At 43.9% G+C, this 21,060-nt stretch overlaps 2 protein-coding genes across 3 annotated transcripts in view; both read left to right on the top strand.

Moving 5' to 3' along the window:
- LOC115207279 (semaphorin-3D) overlaps positions 1 to 8,124 on the top strand; it is a 36,831-nt gene extending 28,707 nt beyond the window's left edge. The window contains exons 9-13 of the mRNA XM_029774260.1: positions 3,413 to 3,454; positions 4,534 to 4,691; positions 5,471 to 5,535; positions 7,116 to 7,249; positions 7,347 to 8,124. Coding sequence (XP_029630120.1) covers positions 3,413 to 3,454; positions 4,534 to 4,691; positions 5,471 to 5,535; positions 7,116 to 7,249; positions 7,347 to 7,796 — 849 coding nt within the window. The 3' untranslated portion in view covers positions 7,797 to 8,124. The remainder of the gene's footprint in view (positions 1 to 3,412; positions 3,455 to 4,533; positions 4,692 to 5,470; positions 5,536 to 7,115; positions 7,250 to 7,346) is intronic.
- Positions 8,125 to 11,717: 3,593 nt separating this feature from the next.
- Positions 11,718 to 21,060, top strand: part of LOC115207278 (DDB1- and CUL4-associated factor 1) — a 35,996-nt gene continuing 26,653 nt past the window's right edge. The window contains exons 1-7 of one of the 2 annotated variants that reach the window (XM_029774258.1): positions 11,718 to 11,897; positions 17,403 to 17,526; positions 17,802 to 17,952; positions 18,619 to 18,732; positions 19,818 to 19,955; positions 20,040 to 20,522; positions 20,706 to 20,885. In XM_029774258.1, the coding sequence (XP_029630118.1) occupies positions 17,414 to 17,526; positions 17,802 to 17,952; positions 18,619 to 18,732; positions 19,818 to 19,955; positions 20,040 to 20,522; positions 20,706 to 20,885 (1,179 nt within the window). In that variant the 5' untranslated portion in view covers positions 11,718 to 11,897; positions 17,403 to 17,413. The other variant, XM_029774259.1, reaches the window with a different exon arrangement.

Below are 21,060 nucleotides of genomic sequence, written 5' to 3'. Positions count from 1 at the left end.
CACATAAACAGACAGACTAAGGGAAGAGGAGAAGAGGAGAATAGAGAGGGAACAGGAGAAGAGAGGGGAGGGGAGGAGAGAGGGAAAAGGAGGAGAAGAGCGAGGAGAAGAGAGAGAAGAAGAGAGAGAAGAAGAGAGAGAAGAAGAGAGAGAAGAAGAGAGAGGAGAAGAGAGAGGAGAAGAGCAAGGAGAAGAGCAAGGAGAAGAGAGAGGAGAAGAGAGAGGAGAAGAGAGAGGAGAAGAGAGAGGAGAAGAGAGAGGAGAAGAGAGAGGAGAAGAGAGAGGAGAAGAGCGAGAAGAGAGGCGAGAAGAGAGGCGAGAAGAGAGAGGAGAAGAGAGAGGAGAAGAGAGAGGAGAAGAGAGAGGAGAAGAGAGAGGAGAAGAGAGGAGAAGAGAGAGGAGAAGAGAGAGGAGAAGAGAGAGGAGAAGAGAGAGAAGAAGAGAGAGGAGAAGAGAGAGGAGAAGAGAGAGGAGAAGAGAGAGGAGAAGAGAGAGGAGAAGAGAGAGAAGAAGAGAGAGGAGAAGAGCGAGAAGAGAGAGGAGAAGAGAGAGGGAACAGGAGAAGAGAGGGGAGGGGAGGAGAGAGGGAAAGAGAGGAGAAGAGAGAGGAGAAGAGCGAGGAGAAGAGAGAGGAGAAGAGAGAGGAAGAGAGAGGAGAAGAGAGGAGAAGAGAGGAGAAGAGAGAGGAGAAGAGAGAGGAGAAGAGAGAGGAGAAGAGAGAGGAGAAGAGAGAGGAGAAGAGAGGAGAAGAGAGAGGAGAAGAGAGAGGAGAAGAGAGAGGAGAAGAGAGAGGAGAAGATCGAGAAGAGAGAGGATAAGAGAGAGGAGAGGAGAAGAGAGAGGAGAAGAGCGAGAAGAGAGAGGAGAAGAGAGTGTGGAACAACACAATACAACACAATCATATCTAGACAGAAACACAACAACATAGAATAGTACTTTATTGTTCATATGTCACAACACACACATGTGTCTTTCATTGTCTACAGGACAAGAGGGCTGTGTCGTTTTATTTATTTGGGAATTCAAACCGGAGCTAACCTTGTTTTCAACAACCCTCTCAAATCCACCAGATGAATGTCAGAGCAGAGCTCCGACTAGAGAAAAACCTGTATTGGATGTACAGTATTATTCATTTGTCTAGTTAAATAAAGGTTAAATAAATTAAATACAATTAACACTTTTCATCTAAAACAATTCCTATGTTTATTTACAATCCCTTTCTCTAAACTGATTACTCATTAACCTAGCTCTTATCAATAGCTCTAATCAAGTGGTAAATTACAGTGCATGGAGAATGTTGTTATTGCTATCAGAAAAAATAAAGTACATGCTTCTTCCACTTGGAACCTGCAGGTTATATCGACCGTATTCCCTTTCCCTTGTTCACGGTTTCCTCGCGCATAAAGGTGGTTGAATTATGAGGGAATTACGTCAAGGTCAGAATACAGTGTATCAGTAGACACGCCTCCTCCACCACACCTTCATTAATACAGTGTATCAGTAGACACGCCTCCTCTACCACACCTTCATTAATACAGTGTATCAGTAGACACGCCTCCTCCACCACACCTTCATTAATACGGTGTATCAGTAGACACGCCTCCACCACCACACCTTCATTAATATGGTGTATCAGTAGACACGCCTCCTCCACACCTTCATTAATATGGTGTATCAGTAGACACGCCTCCTCCACACCTTCATTAATACAGTGTATCAGTAGACACGCCTCCTCCACCACACCTTCATTAATATGGTGTATCAGTAGACACGCCTCCTCCACACCTTCATTAATACAGTGTATCAGTAGACACGCCTCCTCCACACCTTCATTAATACAGTGTATCAGTAGACACGCCTCCTCCACCACACCTTCATTAATATGGTGTATCAGTAGACACGCCTCCTCCACACCTTCATTAATACAGTGTATCAGTAGACACGCCTCCTCCACCACACCTTCATTAATACGGTGTATCAGTAGACACGCCTCCTCCACACCTTCATTAATACGGTGTATCAGTAGACACGCCTCCTCCACACCTTCATTAATACGGTGTATCAGTAGACACGCCTCCTCCACCACACCTTCATTAATACAGTGTATCAGTAGACACGCCTCCTCCACCACACCTTCATTAATACAGTGTATCAGTAGACACGCCTCCACCACACCTTCCTTTCTCCACCCTGGAGGATTAGCTGGTGAATAGCATGCTATTCTCATGCTTAAATTCGATGTCTGGGGGGGGTTGACTTGTATATGACCCTTGATATGCCCCTGGCAGGCCTTGATATGCCCCTGGCAGGTCTTGATATGCCCCTGGCAGGCCTTGATATGCCCCTGGCAGGCCTTGATATGCCCCTGGCAGGCCTTGAACTGCCCCTGGCAGGCCTTGATATTCCCCTGGCAGGTCTTGATATGCCCCTGGCAGGTCTTGATATTCCCCTGGCAGGTCTTGATATGCCCCTGGCAGGTCTTGGGTACAGGTTTACCATACAGCTCACAGACACAAGCATAGTAATGAGGTCAGTGTGTGTGTGTGTGTGTGTGTGTGTGTGTGTGTGTGTGTGTGTGTGTGTGTGTGTGTGTGTGTGTGTGTGTCTGCGTGCGTGCGTGCGTGCGTGTATGCGTGTGTGTATGCGTGTGTGTGTGTGTCTGCGTGCGTGCGTGCGTGTATGCGTGTGTGTATGCGTGTGTGTGTGTGTGTGTGTGTGTGTGTGCGTGTGTGTGTGTGCGTGTGTGCGTGTGTGTGTGTGTGTCTGCGCGCGTGTATGCGTGCGTGTGCGTGCGTGTGTGTGCGTGTGCGTTCGTGCGTGTGTGTGTGTGTGTGTGTGTGTGTGTGTGTGTGTGTGCGTGCGTGTGTGTGTGTGTGTGTGTGTGTGTGTGTGTGTGTGTGTATGTGTGTGTGTGTGTGTGTGTGTGTCTGCGTGCGTGCGTGTATGCGTGCGTGTGCGTGCGTGTGTGTGTGCGTGTGCGTGTGTGTATGCGTGTGTGTGTGCGTGTGTGTGTGTGTGCGTGTGTGTGTGTGGGTGTGTGTGTGTGTGTGTGTGTGTGTGTGTGTGTGTGTGTGTGTCTGCGTGCGTGTATGCGTGCGTGTGCGTGTGCGTGCGTGTGCGTGTGTGTGTGTGTGTGTGTGTGTGTGTGTGTCTGCGTGGCCTGGGCCTGGTAGAGAGTTAGTGTGGAATGTGACGAGACAAATGGTAGCAAGGTAATCGTCCGTGTCACTTGGACTGTCAGGGGCCATTGGTAGTGGTGGTAATGGTGGTAGTGGTGGTAATGGTGGTAGTGGTGGTAGTGGTGGTAATGGTGGTAGTTGTGGTGGTAATATTGTTCATTATCTCATACACACAAACACACGCACACACACAATACTAATAACCCATCTGATCCTGTGTTCTGATCCTACAGAATCACGCCCCTATCCTTAGCATGGAGCTGTCTACCAAACGGGTAAGTGTGCAGTGCTGTATTTGTGTGTGTTCGTGGTCATCCTCAGTTAACAGTTTTAATGTGGCAGTAAAATACCATTCCAGTAATGATTCAAATAGATCAGGGTTCCCCAACTGGCAGCGCACGGGTAGTTTTATTTGGCACCCCAAGATATCTGAGCAATTAAAAATAAAATGTTTAGTTCATTGTTGGACATAAAAGACTATAAAAACACCAGGAAATCAGCTCCAAGTGATTTTAAATTTTGGAAATATATTCCAAAGTACATAATAGAAAGATGTGATCGTTTACAAATGTAAGTAAGGTTTGAAAGGATTATGTTTTAGTCATACATTATATCTGTTTGGGCTTCTTGCGGTCAATTTGCAGTCTGTAAATTATTTTAAATTATGTCCCCCCCCGACCATCCCCTCAACAAAAATATAGTTCCACTGCTGAATCTAGTTGATGATCCCTGCTATAGAGCATCAGCACTGTTTACACATAGTTTCTCCAGCAGTAGCCTAGTCACAGAGAAGTTTGGGATAACAGGTGTAGCCACGTTGGGTATAGGCCTTGAAAATCCCACAATCCAGATTCTATGTGTTAATATTTTCCTGCATACCAGCGCTTTACAGTCATCTCAAGCACCTAATATGAATGAGAGACTAACTTTACGTAGTGTAACGTGTCCGCTGAGAATCGGGAAGCAAGTACAGGGAGTGGATTTAATAAATAAATGAACGAAACACGGGTAGCGTACAGACATGGACACTGGAACAGAGTCAATGACGCCTGGGGAAGGAACCAAAGGGGAGTGACATATATAGGGAAGGTAATCGGGCAGGTGATGGAGTCCAGGTGAGTCTGATGCGCGTAACGATGGTGACAGGTGTGCGTAATAATGAGCAGCCTGACGACCTCAAACGCCGGAGAGGAAGTATACGTGACACATTGACAGTTGTAGAAGCACTGTAGGCTACTATGTCAATTAAAGTCCTTGGTCATCAATTAAATTCAATATAATTAAATTACATTAATTAAAAGTTACTTTAAATTGAAATGAAATCATCTTCCCTGCCCTGTATGTGTGTCTACAGCAACAGCTGTATGTGAGCAGCGATGAGGGAGTGGCCCAGTTACCCCTGCAGAGGTGTGAGCTATATGGTAGAGACTGTGCTGACTGCTGTCTGGCCAGAGACCCTTACTGTGTCTGGGACGGAAACACATGCAACCGATACTTCCCCAGCAACAAGAGGTAACTACTCTACTTAGGTTAAGCGCCCGAAACAACAATTCTGATCTCCACATCAAATCATTGTGGGGTATCAATAGTAGTAACCAATAACATCAAGCATTAAAAAATGTTTTATACAATATATTTATTGTCATTTTTTTTTTTTTTTTTTTACATTTTACATTCATCAGCAAAAGATGACAATAATATAATGCTTCAAACTACTTTTAAATGACTGCCTTACTATCTCTGTAGACAATGAAAGACACGTGTGTGTTGTGACAGATGAACAATAAAGTACTATTCTATGTTGTTGTATTTCTGTGTAGATGTGATTGTGTTGTATTGTGTTGCTCTTTGTTTGTGAACCCGGAAAGAAGAACTGTTGCTATAGTAACAGCTAACCGGTTACCCAACAACCAAATAAACAAACAAACATTCTGCCACGGTTCAAAGCTATCCAGAGTTATGACGTGGTTATGACATGGTTATGACATGGTTATGACGTGATTATGACGTGATTATGACGTGATTATGACGTGGTTATGACGTGGTTATGACATGGTTATGACGTGATTATGACGTGGTTATGACGTGTTATGACGTGGTTATGACAGGGTTATGACATGGTTATGACGTGATTATGACGTGGTTATGACGTTGTTATGACGTGGTTATGACGTGATTATGACGTGGTTATGACGTGGTTATGACGTGGTTATGACGTGGTTATGACGTGGTTATGACACGGTTATGACATGGTTATGACATCCAGGCTGTCTGCTATTTTAACTCCTCAGGCGAGCTCGGCGCCAGGATGGGAAACATGGGGATTCAATGAGCCAGTGTCACAATGCAGAAGATGGTAATTAGTGTGCATGTGTGTGTGTTTGTGTGTGCGTCTACTAAATGTTTATGTCTGTATATGATACTCTATGTCTCTGGTTGCAGCTAACGCCAGCCAGTCTCACCTCAGTAGGTAACTAAACTCATATTAATGCGTCCTTTTAATGTATTAGTTTGCGCTACGTTACAGGGCCAACCTGCCTTAGTTCCCTAGGCTCCTAGGACCATGTCTGATGTACTGTAACTTAGCTCATATGATTTGTTCACTTCTTTCTCCACGTTAGATCATAATATATTAGTTTACAGTACGTTGCAGCACCAGTCAGCTTTCCTCCAGTTCAGTATTACCATGATGTAAGTCGTCTCGTGGTACGGTACCAGACCAGCTGTAATGTCTGGAGATTAGATGTGACTGCTCATAGGTTCATGCATTAGTTGACTCTCTGTAGCAGAGACAGCTTCGGTATGACCCAATGCTATGATCGTGTCCGACAGCTTAGCTGATGATGAACCGTTAGTTCGCCCTCTAGTGGACCTACTGTACAGCTCTACCGAGGTACAAGTTGCCCTCTGAGGCACAGATCTAGTGTCAATTTACCCTCCTCAAATCCTAACCTAATCCTTTGAAGGAGGATCACAAAACGGATCTCTGAATCAGATCGTGTCGTCCCCCCACCCCAGAACTCTGAATCAGATCGTGTCCCCCCCTAGAACTCTGAATCAGATCGTGCCCCCCCCCATAACTCTGAATCAGATCGTGTCCCCCCCCATAACTCTGAATCAGATCGTGTCCCCCCCCAGATCTCTGAATCAGATCGTGTCCCCCCCCCAGAACTCTGAATCAGATCGTGTGTCCCCCCAGATCTCTGAATCAGATCGTGTCCCCCCCCCCCAGAACTCTGAATCAGATCGTATGTGCCCCCCCAGAACTCTGAATCAGATCGTGTGTGCCCCCCCAGAACTCTGAATCAGATCGTATGTGCCCCCCCAGAACTCTGAATCAGATCGTGTCCCCCCCCAGAACTCTGAATCAGATCGTGTGTCCCCCCAGATCACTGAATCAGATCGTGTGTCCCCCCCAGAACTCTGAATCAGATCGTGTCCCCCCCCAGATCTCTGAATCAGATCGTGTCCCCCCCAGAACTCTGAATCAGATCGTGTCCCCCCCCAGATCTCTGAATCAGATCGTGTGTGCCCCCCCAGAACTCTGAATCAGATCGTGTGTGCCCCCCCAGAACTCTGAATCAGATCGTGTCCCCCCCCCAGAACTCTGAATCAGATCGTGTCCCCCCCAGATCTCTGAATCAGATCGTGTCGCCCCCCCCCCCCCAGATCTCTGAATCAGATCGTGTGTCCCCCCAGAACTCTGAATCAGATCGTGTGTCTCCCCCCCAGAACTCTGAATCAGATCGTGTGTGTCCCCCCCAGAACTCTGAATCAGATCGTGTCCCCCCCCCAGAACTCTGAATCAGATCGTGTGTCTCCCCCCAGAACTCTGAATCAGATCGTGTCTCCCCCAGTATGCGCACATTCTGCCATGAAAGGCTATTATAAATGCAGTGACATAACATTTAACTGCTCCTGTTGCCTGCCTTCCAGGTTCTGAGTCGGTGGAGCTGAAAGTGATCTATGGGGTGCAGAGCAGCTCAACCTTCCTAGAGTGTATGCCCAGATCCCAACAGGCTACAGTCACATGGACAGTTCAGCCGTCGCACACTCGCACTAGCAGAGAGGTGAGGGACATTGATCCTCTCATTTATAATTGAATCGTTGACTAATATTCATCTCATAATGAACCTTTTCTTGTCTTGCCCTGCTGTCCTTGTCCAGCTGCTCCAGAGTGAGGATCGTATGGTTCACATGAAGCGTGGTCTCCTAATGCAGCGACTGGAACCAGGGGACGCTGGCCTCTTCAGCTGTACAACCTTGGAGCACTCCTTCTCCCAGGTCCAGGCCCGCTACAACCTCAAGATTATCCCCCTGCAGAGCATGACAGCATCCCAGACCAGGGCATCTGATCCTGGGGCCGGAGGGGCAGGGCCGATGGGGGGCCCTGGAGGTCCTGGGAGCCACACCCAGAGACACACCAAGCTCTTCAGGAACTATAAGGACCTGCACATGGTGGGCATGGCTAGCATGAGCGCAAACGAGTACTGTGAGGAGCTGTGGTACCTCGAGAAGAAGAAGCTACGCCAGTTGAAGTGGAAACGGACCCAGGTGGATAACGGCAAGGCCAGGGTACGGCGGCATGACTTCACCGAGGACACCTCACTACAATGACCTGTTGGGGATGGACAGAGACGTGGGTCTGCGTCCCAGTTCTCCGCGTTTCTCCTGATATGTGCACTTGCACACTTTCACTGTATGGATTTAACAATGGTATAAAAACTCCATCCAGCCAATGCTTACACCGAGCCTACACCTTGAAATCCATGACAGGTAGTGTGCAAGTGCACACTTCTGGAAAAGGGTGGAGCATTAGAAAGTAGCCTTGGCGATAAAGATAATGTATGTACATACAGTAACACAGCCTTTATTTGAACAGACAAAACATTAAGAACACCTTCTTAATATTGAGTTGCACCCCCCATCCCCTCTCCCTCAGAACAGCCTCAATTCGTCGGAGCATGGACTCTATAAGGTGTCGAAAGCGTTCCACAGGGATGCTGGCCCATGTTGACTCCAATGCTTCCCAGAGTTGTGTCAAGTTGGCTGGATGTCCTTTGGGTGGTGGACCATTCTTGATACACACAGGAAACTGTTGAGTGTGAAAACCCCCAGCAGCGTTGCAGTTCTACTCAAACCGGTGCGCCTGGCACCTACTACCATACCCCGTTCAAAGGCACTTAAATCTTTTGTCTTCCCCCTTCGCCCTCTGAATGGCTCACATACACTACTGGTCAAAAGTTGTAGAACACCTACTCATTCCAGGGTTTTTCTTTATTTTTACTATTTTCTACATTGTAGAATAATAGTGAAGACATCAAAACTATGAAATAACACATATGGAATCATGTAGTAACCAAAAAAGTGTTAAATCAAAAATATATTTAATATTTGAGATTCTTCAAATAGCCACCCTTTGGATTTAACAAGTGACATCAATAAGGGATCATAGCTTTCACCTGGATTCACCTGGTCAGTCTAGGTCATGGAAAGAACAGGTGTTCCTAATGTTTTGTCTACTCAGTGTATAAGCTTAATATTATTATCAGTTAACATTTGTCCACAGAATAATGTGTATGATAGATATTTTATTTTCTATATTACTCCTTAATCATCCCCTGTATTCTGTGTAGACAGGATTTTGACCCGAAACGTTTGTTATTGCGCTCTGGACTGGTGAGTTTGTTACCAAATAAAAACAGGACAGACCGCTCTCCGCCACATGTGTTGAGGGGGGGGTGGGGGGGGCAAATCCGCTGTCAAGCCACAGATGTTTATTTACTCCTCAGCAGTATTACAATCATCACAACCACAGGTGTTCCTGGAACTTCAGAGCTGTGGTCGGAAATGTGTAGGGCCACTCTGTTGTGTAACCAAGGACGTTCCCTCCATCTCTTTCTTTCTTTCCTTCCTTCCTTCCTTCCTTCCTTCCTTCCTTCCTTCCTTCCTTCCTTCCTTCCTTCCTTCCTTCCTTCCTTCCTTCCTTCCTTCCTTCCTGGCAGAGAAGAGGAGAAACATTTCATTTCCTGGTCCTTTGGACAACAACACTGAGAAGCCTCCTTTACATTTGAAGAGTTTATTTTAGATAAATTCCAAAAATAGTTTATTTCAGATGTATATAACAATTGGTTTTGTTGCAAAACACTATATATATATAGTGTTTAGCTGGAATGGAATGTTCCTATCCTGTATATTTAACATATAAATTCCAAAAGAGTTTATTTACAAAACGCTATATTCACCAATTTTTCACGTGTTTTTTTTTTCATCAGAAATTAATGCTTATGTGTACCTTTTGTGTAAAGTATTACTGTTCTCATAGATTTTCAATGTGTATAGCACTTGGTTTAGTTGCAAAGCGCTGTATACCCATTGTTTAGCTAGAATATTCCTATCCTGTATATTTAACATATATATTTAACACATGAATCTATAGCCTCATTCTATAGTGTTTGGTTAGAGTTAGGCCTCATCCCAAATGACACTCTGTTTTATCTATATAGCATACAAATTGTGACCAGAGCCCAGAACTCATATTACTGTATTAAATTACAGTATATATACATGTATATTTTTTTTTATGTTGGATGTATCATTTGTACAGAAACTTTATTAAAAAAAAAAAGTTATTATTTGTCACATTTGACTGTGTAAAACCTTGCAGTGCTGCTTTTTTCTCTGAGAAGCGGATATATCTCGTTATGCAACCAAAATGTCATGGTTTGTCTCTGAAACTATCTAGTGATAGTTTTTATACACAGACAGATAAACCCGAAGGAAACATACAACATTTTTTTTTATCTAATTCCAAAAGATGTAGGGCTTTGAAGCTGAAGCGATAGAAATGTAAAAGGTTGTTTCCGATTGAGCCGACATATGTCACCGTTTACTGTGAATGCATTCTCTTGCTTTTACATTTCAATTACGCTAAAGCTGAACTTCCGCAGTGCAGATTGAATAGAGCCCTAAGGCTAACATTTCTAGATGTCATGGCATCCTGTATCAATTAGGCCGCTGGTTGAATAGTCAGTCTGTCAGACAGTCCTCAGACAGAGCTGTGGACAGTGCGGTTATATTTGACTGGGAAAATCAAAGGTTCTCAGCATCTGGAGAGAATGAACACACACGTACACTGAGGCAGGTTTTCCTCTACCTTTTGACCTGAGCTTTTCTACTTTCAGATTTCTTTAGACACTGACTGGCTTTCTAAGAGGTGTTGAGTGTTCCTGAATGTTTCAGTCTTGACTTAAATCTGTTTGAAAATCAAAAGATATGGTTTAAAAATTTCTGTCCATCAATGACTCCCAACCAATTAACTGAGCTTGAGGAATTAAAAAAAAAAAAAAAGACTGTCCAGATTAAATCTTTGACCCGTTATTGATGTCACTTGTTAAATTCACTTCAGTCAGTGTCAATTAAGGGGAAGAGTCAAGTTAAATAAGGATTTTTAAGCCTTGAGACAATTGAAGGGGTGTGGTGCAACTCAATATTAGGAATGTGTTCTTAATGTTTTGTACACTCGGTGTATTTTGCCCTAAGACTTGTGAAAAGTTGGTAGAATCTTATTCACAATGATTCACAGCTGCCAAAGGTTCTTCCACCAGGTATTAACTCGGGTGTGAAGACACCGCAATTAAGAAATCTTTGTTTTGTATTTTTTTTTTATTAATTTAGAAAATGGTCTATAATTTGATAAGCCCTGGCAATCAGCACAGATCTCATCATTCAACAGTAGTGTGACTGACTGGGTATCAAACAACTGAACGTTGAACAACGACGCATTTCCAACGTGTTGTGCTCAGTGAACGGACACGGTTCCACCGTGTAACTTGTTGTTTATCGTGTAGTTATCACCATCTAGTGTTGGTTTGTGTACACTACACAAGTGACTTGTAGACCTGTCATTTATTTCTCATTATGTAGTACTGTCATCATTTAAGCAAGGTTGCAGTTTATTTATCCTATTTATGTGTAGGTTATCTTTATATATATATGAGTCAAAGGAATATATTATAAAGCAGTGAGCCACTCTTCCAGCAGCTACCAGTATGTTGCTTCTCTACACATCACGAAAGGGAATGGTGGTTCATCAGCATCATGTCATAACGCCTTTCTTTGTGGAGGGAACACTGCTATGTTTATAAGGAACGATTCATTTCAGAATGTGGACACATTACCTTTCTCTTCGTGAGAAATGTCCACACATTGTTGAACTAAATAAATAACGGCACGTATGACTATAATTTAAAAGCCCACATACAAACAATTGATTAGCTAAGTAAATAAACTCGATAATATATTCCTGAATGAACATCCCGCAAACTGACACTGTTCATGTCATGATGACAAACCATTTACACAATAAATATATATATATTAATCACACGATTGTAGTGATTGTTTTTCTTGATTTTTTTTTAAATTGTATTTTAATCTATAAATATCTTGCTGATTAAAAATAAAATAAAAGTATAAATACGAAGTTAGAACTACAACAAGGAGACGGAATGAAGCGGAATAAAACGTCCGTGACGTCATCAAAGGTCGCCGTCTGTCTGTGACGTTTCCAGCGTGCCACCGGGACTGAAGTTAGACCGATAAAACATGGGAAACTTCCGCTTATATTAAGACATCGTTTATTTCCCCCCCACCTAACCTATTCGTGAAATTCACAACACTACGTTTGAGCTCCAGTTTGTCTTCTGCAACAGGAAGGTAGGAACATCCAGGTGTATTTAAAAAGCAGGGAACTTCAGTGATTCCCCGCCGTGACACGGACTCCTGGTTTTTCGGTATGTGTGACTCGGTAACGTTTCCTGGCTTGTGTTGGGAGCACATTGTTAAAATCGATCCAGCGATATGAAAGTGTTACTAACTGTTATATTACGCTGCACCTACTATGAGTTAGGAAGAAATGAAAAGCAGTCTAGCTTGTTGCTACGCTAATTTACCAACCGGTTGGCTAGGAACGTTAAATACGCCGACTTGTTTCCACGCTGTAGCTGACGTTAGTTAGTAGCCACCTGTTGGATAACTTTCTGTTGCTAACTAGAGCTACCACAATGACCCACTTCTCTTGTTTCTCCCCAACGAAACTACTCGTAGTTAGACATCTAACGTTAACTACTTAACTAGCTAGTTAGTCAGGTCTCCTTTCCCTCTACTGACTAGTTAGGTCACGTCGTTTGTCCAAGTAGATAATTAGCCAGCCGAAAGTGACGTGACTAGTAAGCCAGATCAAACTACGTTGATCAGTTCAGACATCGACATCGATTAAGCTCACGTTAGATACTGTTTTCACTCTTAACGTTAATCTAGACATTTTGCATAGAGTGAAATGGCAGGATGACATCAAGATCTAATATCGGAGTCTGGGTATAAACAGGGGGTAAACACACACACGTCGAGTTGTGTCTCATGTACCATCTCAGAACATAATCATCCTGTGTTGTACATGTTCTCTCTCTCTCTCTCTTTCTCTCTCTTTCTCTCTCTCTCTCTCTCTCTCTCTCTCTCAATTCAATTCGCTTTATTGGCATGACGTAACAATGTACATATTGCCAAAGCTTACTTTGGATATTTACAATATAAAAAATAAATAAAAATGAGAATCAAAAATTGTCAACGGGACAACAGTAACAACAATAACCAACGGTCAATATAACCATACATTCAACAATAACAATAATCATACAGTTGAGGACATGTGCAGGTTTATTGGTCTGTCAGACACTGTCCCTCAACTTATGGCAGGCAGCAATGTAGTGCGCTGCCAACCCACAGCTCTCTGCGTCCTCCCCCAACAGGATGGGTAGCCTATCCTCATCAGAGAGGTCTTTAAAACTTCTTCAGCCTACCATCCCGTTAGCGGGATCATTTTCCAGCGAAAACTCCTAGCGACATTAGCATAACGAAATTCAATATTTTTTTTTTTTCAAATATAGGGCTGTCTCATATCGTTTTATAGATACACCTCTCTTGAATCGACCCTCGTTGTCCGATTTCAAAAAGGTTTTACAGGAAAAGCACAATATTAGATTATGTTAGAGGAGTACATTGTAAAAGTCGCATCATATGAATTTTCCGAGCAAGCACACCCATCACATATAACCAAAAAACAGCTAAATGCAGCACTAACCTTTTACAAACTTCATCAGATGACACACCTAGGACATCATGTTACACACAACATGCAATCTTTTGTTCAATAAAGGTCATATTTCTATATAAAAACAGCATTTTACATCGGCACCTGAGGTTGACTAACTATTTTCCCATATAATGCGTCCCGGGAAACAGTGCTACAATTTTATAAATTACTATTCGAAAATGATTTTTTTAATATATATTGTCAATCTAAGATTTATAGATGAATATCTCTTGAAAACACCTGTCAAAACAGATTTTAAATTAACTTTACAGGGTAATCACACTTTGAGATCAAATGGGATGCGATACCCAGAAATTGAGCTCGAAAACCTAGCTCGGCGCCATCTTTGAACATTTGAGCAAGTAACATCTGATATTGTATAATATCGCCAATAATCCCTCACCTTTAGTTGTCTTCATCAGAAAACACTTCCCGATGTCCCAGGTCCATGACAAATGTATTTTCGGTCGAAAAAGTCCATGCTTTATGTTCCATTAGCTTCCTGTCGTTAGCGCGTCCTAAGGCTGTAATCAAATGTTGTTCCGTGCGCGGCACCTGGCTAACGCAAAATGACTGTTTACGGTTAGTTAGGTTCGTTCAAACATGTCAAACGTTGTATAAAATAATCGTCAGGGCCTGTTTCAACAAGAGAGCCAATCAGATTCGAGTGGGACGATGTCATTGTGTTTCAAAAGGCTTCCAAAGGTGGGGGCAGACACGGCCGCCGACGTCACAATGCTCATGGCCCTACTACTCTGACCAATTGCCACATCGTCTCTTTCACTGAGTTTCTACCGCAGAACCCTCAAAACACTTTGTAAAGACTGGGGACATCTAGTGGAAGCACTGGAAAGTGCTCAATTTTCATTTTTTTACGTTGTGATTTATAGGTAAGGCTGTGAAGTCGAGTCCACAATTCAGATTTCCACTTCCTGGTTCAATCGGTCTCGGGGTTTTGACTGCCATACGAGTTCTGTTATACTCACAGACACCATTCAAACAGTTTTAGAAAATTTAGGGTGTTTTCTATCCATATAAAATAAGTATATGCATGTCTTAGCTTCTGACTTTGATTAGTAGGCCGTTGAAAATGGGAACGATTTTTTTCCAAAATGCGCTGTGGCGCCCCCTATCCTAGGGTAAATCCAACAGGTTAAAACCTTGAATAAGGGTTTCAAATTTGGGGAAATGACACTCTCTAATTGTTTTATATTTTTGACATTTTGTCAGGAAATGCAGCTCCGTCTCAGGTTCTGCTGTTGTGCAGTGGTTGCACAGCCTTTCCTCTACAGGGAGCCAGGTTTTCCTGTGTCTACCCTTCTAAATGGCAAGGCTGTGCTCACTGAGCCTGTACTTTGTCAAGGTTTTTCTAAGGTTTTGATCAGTAACCATGGTCAAATATTTAGCCATAGTGTACTGTCGATTTAGGGCCAGATAGCACTGCATTTTGCTTTGTGTTTGTGCTTGTGTTTCCCAATAAGCAATGTAGTTTTGTTTTGACTGTGTTGTAATTTGGTTTATTCTGATTGATTGGATGTTCTGGTCCTGAGGCTTCAGTGTGTTAGTAGAACAGGTTTGTGAACTCAGCCCCAGGACCAGCTGGATGAGGTGACTCTTTTCTTTGCTCAGCTCTTGGCATTGCAGGGCTTGGTAATGATATGAGAGGGGGTCACTGTATTTTAGATGTTTCCAAAACTTAATTGCTCTTTTTTGAGGTTTTATTATTAGTGGATATTGGCCTAATTCTGCCCTGCATGCATTGTTTGTAGTTTTCCTCTGGACACATAGGAGAATCTTACAGAACTCTGCATGTACGGTTTCAATGGGGTGTTTGTCCCATTTGATGAAATCTTGTTTTGCAAGTGGACCCCACACCTCGCTGCCATAAAGTGCAATTGGTTCAATGACATATTCAATTAGTTTTAGCCAAATTTTAATAGGTATTTCAATTTGAATTTGCTTTTTAATGGCGTAGAATGCCCTGCGTGCTTTCTCTCTGTTCATTCACTGCCTCATTAAGGTGTCCAGTTGAGCTTATTTTTAAACCTAAGTAATTGTAGTGTGTACAGTACTCTATATATTTTGTACCAATTGAGAACTTTGGTCTAATTCCCTGAGATCTGGATCTTCTCTGGAAAATCATTATTTTAGTCTTTTTGGGGTTTACTGCCAGGGCCCAGGTCTGGCAGTACTGCTCTAGCAGGTCCAGGCTCTGCTGTAGGCCAGGTGCTGTGGGTGACAGCAGGCATAGGTCATCTGCGAAGAGTAGGCATTTAACTTCTGAATTGTGGAGACTAACACCAGGGGCTGAGGATTTTTCTAGAATAGTGGCCAATTCGTTAATGTAAATATTGAAGAGTGCAGGGCTCAGATTGCAACCCTGACGAAGGCCCCGCCCCTGGTTAAAGAATTCTGTCCTTTTCTTACCAATTTTAATGCTGCACGTATTGCCAGTATACATTGATTTAATTATGTCATATGTTTTACCCCCTACACCACTTTCAATAACTTTGTAGAACAGTCCTGTATGCCAAATAGAATCAAATGCTTTTTGGAAGTCGATAAAGCAAGTGTATATTTTGGTATTATTTTGGTGGACATGTTTATCTATCAGGGTGTGTAAGGTGTAAATATGATCAGTTTTGGTATAAATCCAATTTGGCTTTTACTCAAGACATTGTGCTTATTAAGGAAGTTTAGAACTCTTACATTGATGATACTACAGAAAACCTTCCCCAGGTTACTGTTCACACAAATGCCTCTGTAATTGTTAGGGTCAAATTTGTCTCCATTCTTAAAGATTGGGGTTATGAGTCCTTGATTCCAGATGTCAGGGAAATAACCTACACTCAGGATCAAATTAAACAATTTTAATATAGCCAATTGAAATTTTGCACTAGTGAGTTTGAGCATCTCATTTAGGATGCCATCAGGTCCGCAGGCTTTTTTAAATTTGAGGGCCTGAAGTTTCTTATAGAGCTCCTGGTCAGTAATTGGGGAGTCCAATGGGTTTTGATTGTCCTTTATAGCTTTTTCTAATCCATTCAACTTCTCATGGATTTGGCGTTGTTCTGCGTTTGTGTCAATTTGAACGGTGTTGTAGAGTGTTTTGAAATGGGTTGTCCATATGTCACCATTTTGTATTGCTAATTCCTCTTGTTTAGATTTTTTTTAGTTTTTTCCAATTTTGCCAAAAGTTGTTTGTGTTTATGGACTCCTCAATTAGTGTCAGCTGCTTGCTGTTGTACTGTGCTTTTTTGGTTCTGAGTGTACGTTTATAGAGTTTTAAAGTCTCACAGTAATGAAGGCATAATTCACCATTATTTGGGTCTCTGTGCTTTTGGTTGGATAGTGTTCTAAGTTTTTTCCTTATAATTTTACAATCTGCATCAAACCAGTTGTCATCTGTGATTTTTTTAGTTTTGTTTTTTATCAATTTCAATTGTGCTTCTTTTGCCGTTTGCCTGAATATATAGTTGATGTTTCGTACTGCTAGATTGATGCCTTCTTTACTGTGAGTGAATGTGGTATCCAGAAAGTTATCTAAGAGTGTTTGGATATTTTGGTTCCAGGTTGCTTTCTGGTATTCTTCTGTGCTGTTTTGGGCCCATCTGTATGAATTTCTGATGTTGTACAGCTTACTGGGCTGTGAATGTGTGGTTGTTTCCAGGTCTGTTCTTTTGAGGAACAACGTAATTTGGCTGTGATCAGACAGAGGTGTTAGTGGCTTGACAGTGAATGAGCTGAGAGAGAAAGGGTCATTGTCTGTAATCATATAGTCTGTCTCTCTCTCTCACTGTGCCCTTCTCTCTCTCTCTCTTTCTCTCACTGTGCCCTTCTCTCTCTCTCTCTCTCACTGTGCCCTTCTCTTTCTCTCACTGTGCCCTTCTCTCTCTCTCTCTCACTGTGCCCTTCTCTCTCTCTCTCTCTCACTGTGCCCTTCTCTCTCTCTCTCTCTCACTGTGCCCTTCTCTCTCTCTCTCTCTCTCTCTCTCTCTCTCTCTCTCTCTCTCTCTCTCGCTCACTGTGCCCTTCTCTCTCTCGCTCACTGTGCCCTCCTTCTCTCCCAGGTAAAGAAACCATGGCCTCCCCTGCTGCGATGGTGGACGCCAAGGCAGAGCTGACCTCTCTGCTGGACCAATGGGAGACGGAGCAGCAAGGACCCACTGACGACCTGGTCTCCATCCTCACCAAGTCAGTAACACCAACTAGCTAATAATGGAAAAAGACTAGTGGGAGACTTCAGTGGATTTACTGGCAATGTTTTTTTTTTTTGTACAGACATGTTGCTGTTGCACTGTTTAGGTCCATCTGTTGTTTGCTGCGTTGTTTTCATGTAGACATTACAAAAAAATCATCTTCTATTCTTCATATGACAGTTGATAATTCATGTTTTCTCTCTGTGTGTGTGTGTGTGTGTGTGTGTGTGTGTGTGTGTGTGTGTGTGTGTGTGTGTGTGTGTGTGTTAGGATCTCTGAGCTAGTAGAGCGAGAGACAGAGGAGTATCACAAAGCTGATCCTGACCCGTTTGATGACCGGCATCCAGGACGAGCAGATCCAGAATGCATGCTGGGACATTTACTCAAAATCCTCTTCAAGAATGACGACTTTACAAATGCGGTACGAATCAAGGTTACCGTCGATACAAAACTACACTTCTATTACGTTAATAAGACCGCTGAGGCCTGTGACTCTGTCTTAACCCTGTTGTATCTCTGACCTACAGCTGTTCTATAGCTATGTGATGACCAGTAGAGAGCTGTTAACCCTGTGTCTGACCTCTGACTTCTCCCTCTAGTTGCTGAATAGCAATGTGATGACCAGTAGAGAGCTGTTAACCCTGTGTCTGACCTCTGACCTCTCCCTCTAGTTGCTGAATAGCTATGTGATGACCAGTAGAGAGCTGTTAACCCTGTCTGACCTCTCCCTCTATTTGCTGAATAGCTATGTGATGACCAGTAGAGAGCTGTTAACCCTGTGTCTGACCTCTGACCTCTCCCTCTAGTTGCTGAATAGCTATGTGATGACCAGTAGAGAGCTGTTAACCCTGTGTCTGACCTCTGACCTCTCCCTCTAGTTGCTGAATAGCTATGTGATGACCAGTAGAGAGCTGTTAACCCTGTGTCTGACCTCTGACCTCTCCCTCTAGTTGCTGAATAGCTATGTGATGACCAGTAGAGAGCTGTTAACCCTGTGTCTGACCTCTGACCTCTCCCTCTAGTTGCTGAATAGCTATGTGATGACCAGTAGAGAGCTGTTAACCCTGTGTCTGACCTCTCCCTCTAGTTGCTGAATAGCTATGTGATGACCAGTAGAGAGCTGTCCATGAACACGGCAGCGTGTCGCCTGCTACAGAACATAATGCCAGGTCTGGAGACAGCTGTGGTGTTCCAGGAGAAGGTACTGTACTGTCATTCAGACAGCTGTGGTGTTATAGGAGAAGGTAGTGTACTGTCATTCAGACAGCTGTGGTGTTCCAGGAGAAGGTACTGTCATTCAGACAGCTGTGGTGTTACAGGAGAAGGTGCTGTTATTCAGACAGCTGTGGTGTTACAGGAGAAGGTACTGTACTGTCATTCAGACAGCTGTGGTGTTACAGGAGAAGGTGCTGTTATTGTCATTCAGACAGCTGTGGTGTTACAGGAGAAGGTACTGTTATTGTCATTCAGACAGCTGTGGTGTTACAGGAGAAGGCACTGTCATTCAGACAGCTGTGGTGTTACAGAAGGTACTGTACTGTCATTGACAGCTGTGGTGTTCCAGGAGAAGGTACTGTACTGTCATTCAGACAGCTGTGGTGTTCCAGGAGAAGGTACTGTCATTCAGACAGCTGTGTGTTACAGGAGAAGGTACTGTACTGTCATTCAGACAGCTGTGGTGTTCCAGGAGAAGGTACTGTCATTCAGACAGCTGTGGTGTTACAGGAGAAGGTGCTGTTATTCAGACAGCTGTGGTGTTACAGGAGAAGGTACTGTACTGTCATTCAGACAGCTGTGGTGTTCCAGGAGAAGGTACTGTCATTCAGACAGCTGTGGTGTTACAGGAGAAGGTACTGTACTGTCATTCAGACAGCTGTGGTGTTCCAGGAGAAGGTACTGTCATTCAGACAGCTGTGGTGTTCCAGGAGAAGGTACTGTCATTCAGACAGCTGTGTTACAGGAGAAGGTACTGTACTGTCATTCAGACAGCTGTGGTGTTCCAGGAGAAGGTACTGTCATTCAGACAGCTGTGGTGTTACAGGAGAAGGTAGTGTTATTGTCATTCTCAGCATCCTTGACTAGCTCCAATGCCCCCCCCAATCTAGAAGGAACGCTGCTGTCATTTGTACCTAAACATCATAGTTAGAAATCTAATTGGATCCATTACAGAAACCAGTCATTTGTCCAACACGTACACAGACCCCTTGTGAATGTTGTAAACCCCTGTTTTGAAATGCTGTGAATGTGCTCTCCAGACTAACTGTGTGTGTGTGTGTGTTGAAACAGGAGGGTCTGGTTGAGAAGCTGTTTAAATGGGCCCAGGAGGCAGAGCGGCCTCTGTGTATCTATGCTACAGGGCTACTGGCTAGAGCGATGGAGAACCAGGAGATAGCTACCAACTACAGGGAGGACAACTCTAAACTGGTTAGTGTACACAGGCGCACGTTGTTGTAGATGCTTGAGATGTTGTTCATACACGATGCTTCGACGTAATCCTTGGTGTCTCAGGTGCCACTAATGCTGATGCGGCTACGTGAGCTGCAGGATAAAGAATCAAAGAGTCGTCAGGCTTTAAAACACCCCAGTCCAAAGAAGACTTCTCAGTCCCTCCTGTCTATAGCTGAGGAACCTACAGACAGAGACGCCAATGATGAAGAGGGCAGCACACCTCAACAGAATACAGCAACAGATAACATGGAGGAGGAGGAGCAGAAAAAGGAGAGAGGAAGAGAGACAACATGCAGTAGTAGTTGTAGCAGGCCTGCGTGGTCCAGGCCCAAGCCATCGTTCCACATGGGTAAGGCCCAAAAGACCAGCAGCTGTGTATCGGTGAAGCCCATTCCAGACCCCCTGTACCAGCCAGGTCCATGCCCAGACCCAGGCCCCGAGACCAGTCTGGGAGAGCCTGAAACCAGAGGGCAGGAGTCTGGAGGAGGACTGGGGAGGAAGAGAACAGCCACAGCCAGGGAGAATGGAAGGAAAGCCAAACAGGTGAGATCCACCTGGCTGTTTCTGAAATAACATACTTTTCCCTGTAGTGCAATATTTTTGACCAGGGCTTTTTCAGACTTGCACCCTTTTGTTGTACCGGTTCTTGTGTATTGTTTTCATACACAACTGCAAATCAAATGGCTGTTTTGAGGGATAATTAACCTCTTGTCTGAATCCACACAGAAACTCCACTTCACCACCTCTTCCATGGATCCAGAGAGAGGCTTGTCCTGCAGTACTGGTAGCTGGTCAGAGATGAGCTCCTGGGTGATTGGGGGTAACTATCGGCTGTACCCCCTCACCCCTGCTATAGAGCAACGCCTCATCCTCCAGTACCTCACACCCCTAGGAGATTACCAGGAGGTAGGGACAGGACCCTCTCTGTCGCTCTCACTCACTCACCCTCACTCACCCTCACTCACCCTCACTCACCCTCACTCACCCTCACTCTGTCTCTCTCTCTGTCTCTCTCTCTGTCTCTCTCTCTGTCTCTCTCTCTGTCTCTCTCTCTGTCTCTCTCTCTGTCTCTCTCTCTGTC

The sequence above is a fragment of the Salmo trutta genome, chromosome 14 (genome assembly GCF_901001165.1).
Source record: "Salmo trutta chromosome 14, fSalTru1.1, whole genome shotgun sequence".
Classification (NCBI taxonomy): domain Eukaryota; kingdom Metazoa; phylum Chordata; class Actinopteri; order Salmoniformes; family Salmonidae; genus Salmo; species Salmo trutta.
This window is presented reverse-complemented; position numbering and strand designations above follow the sequence as displayed.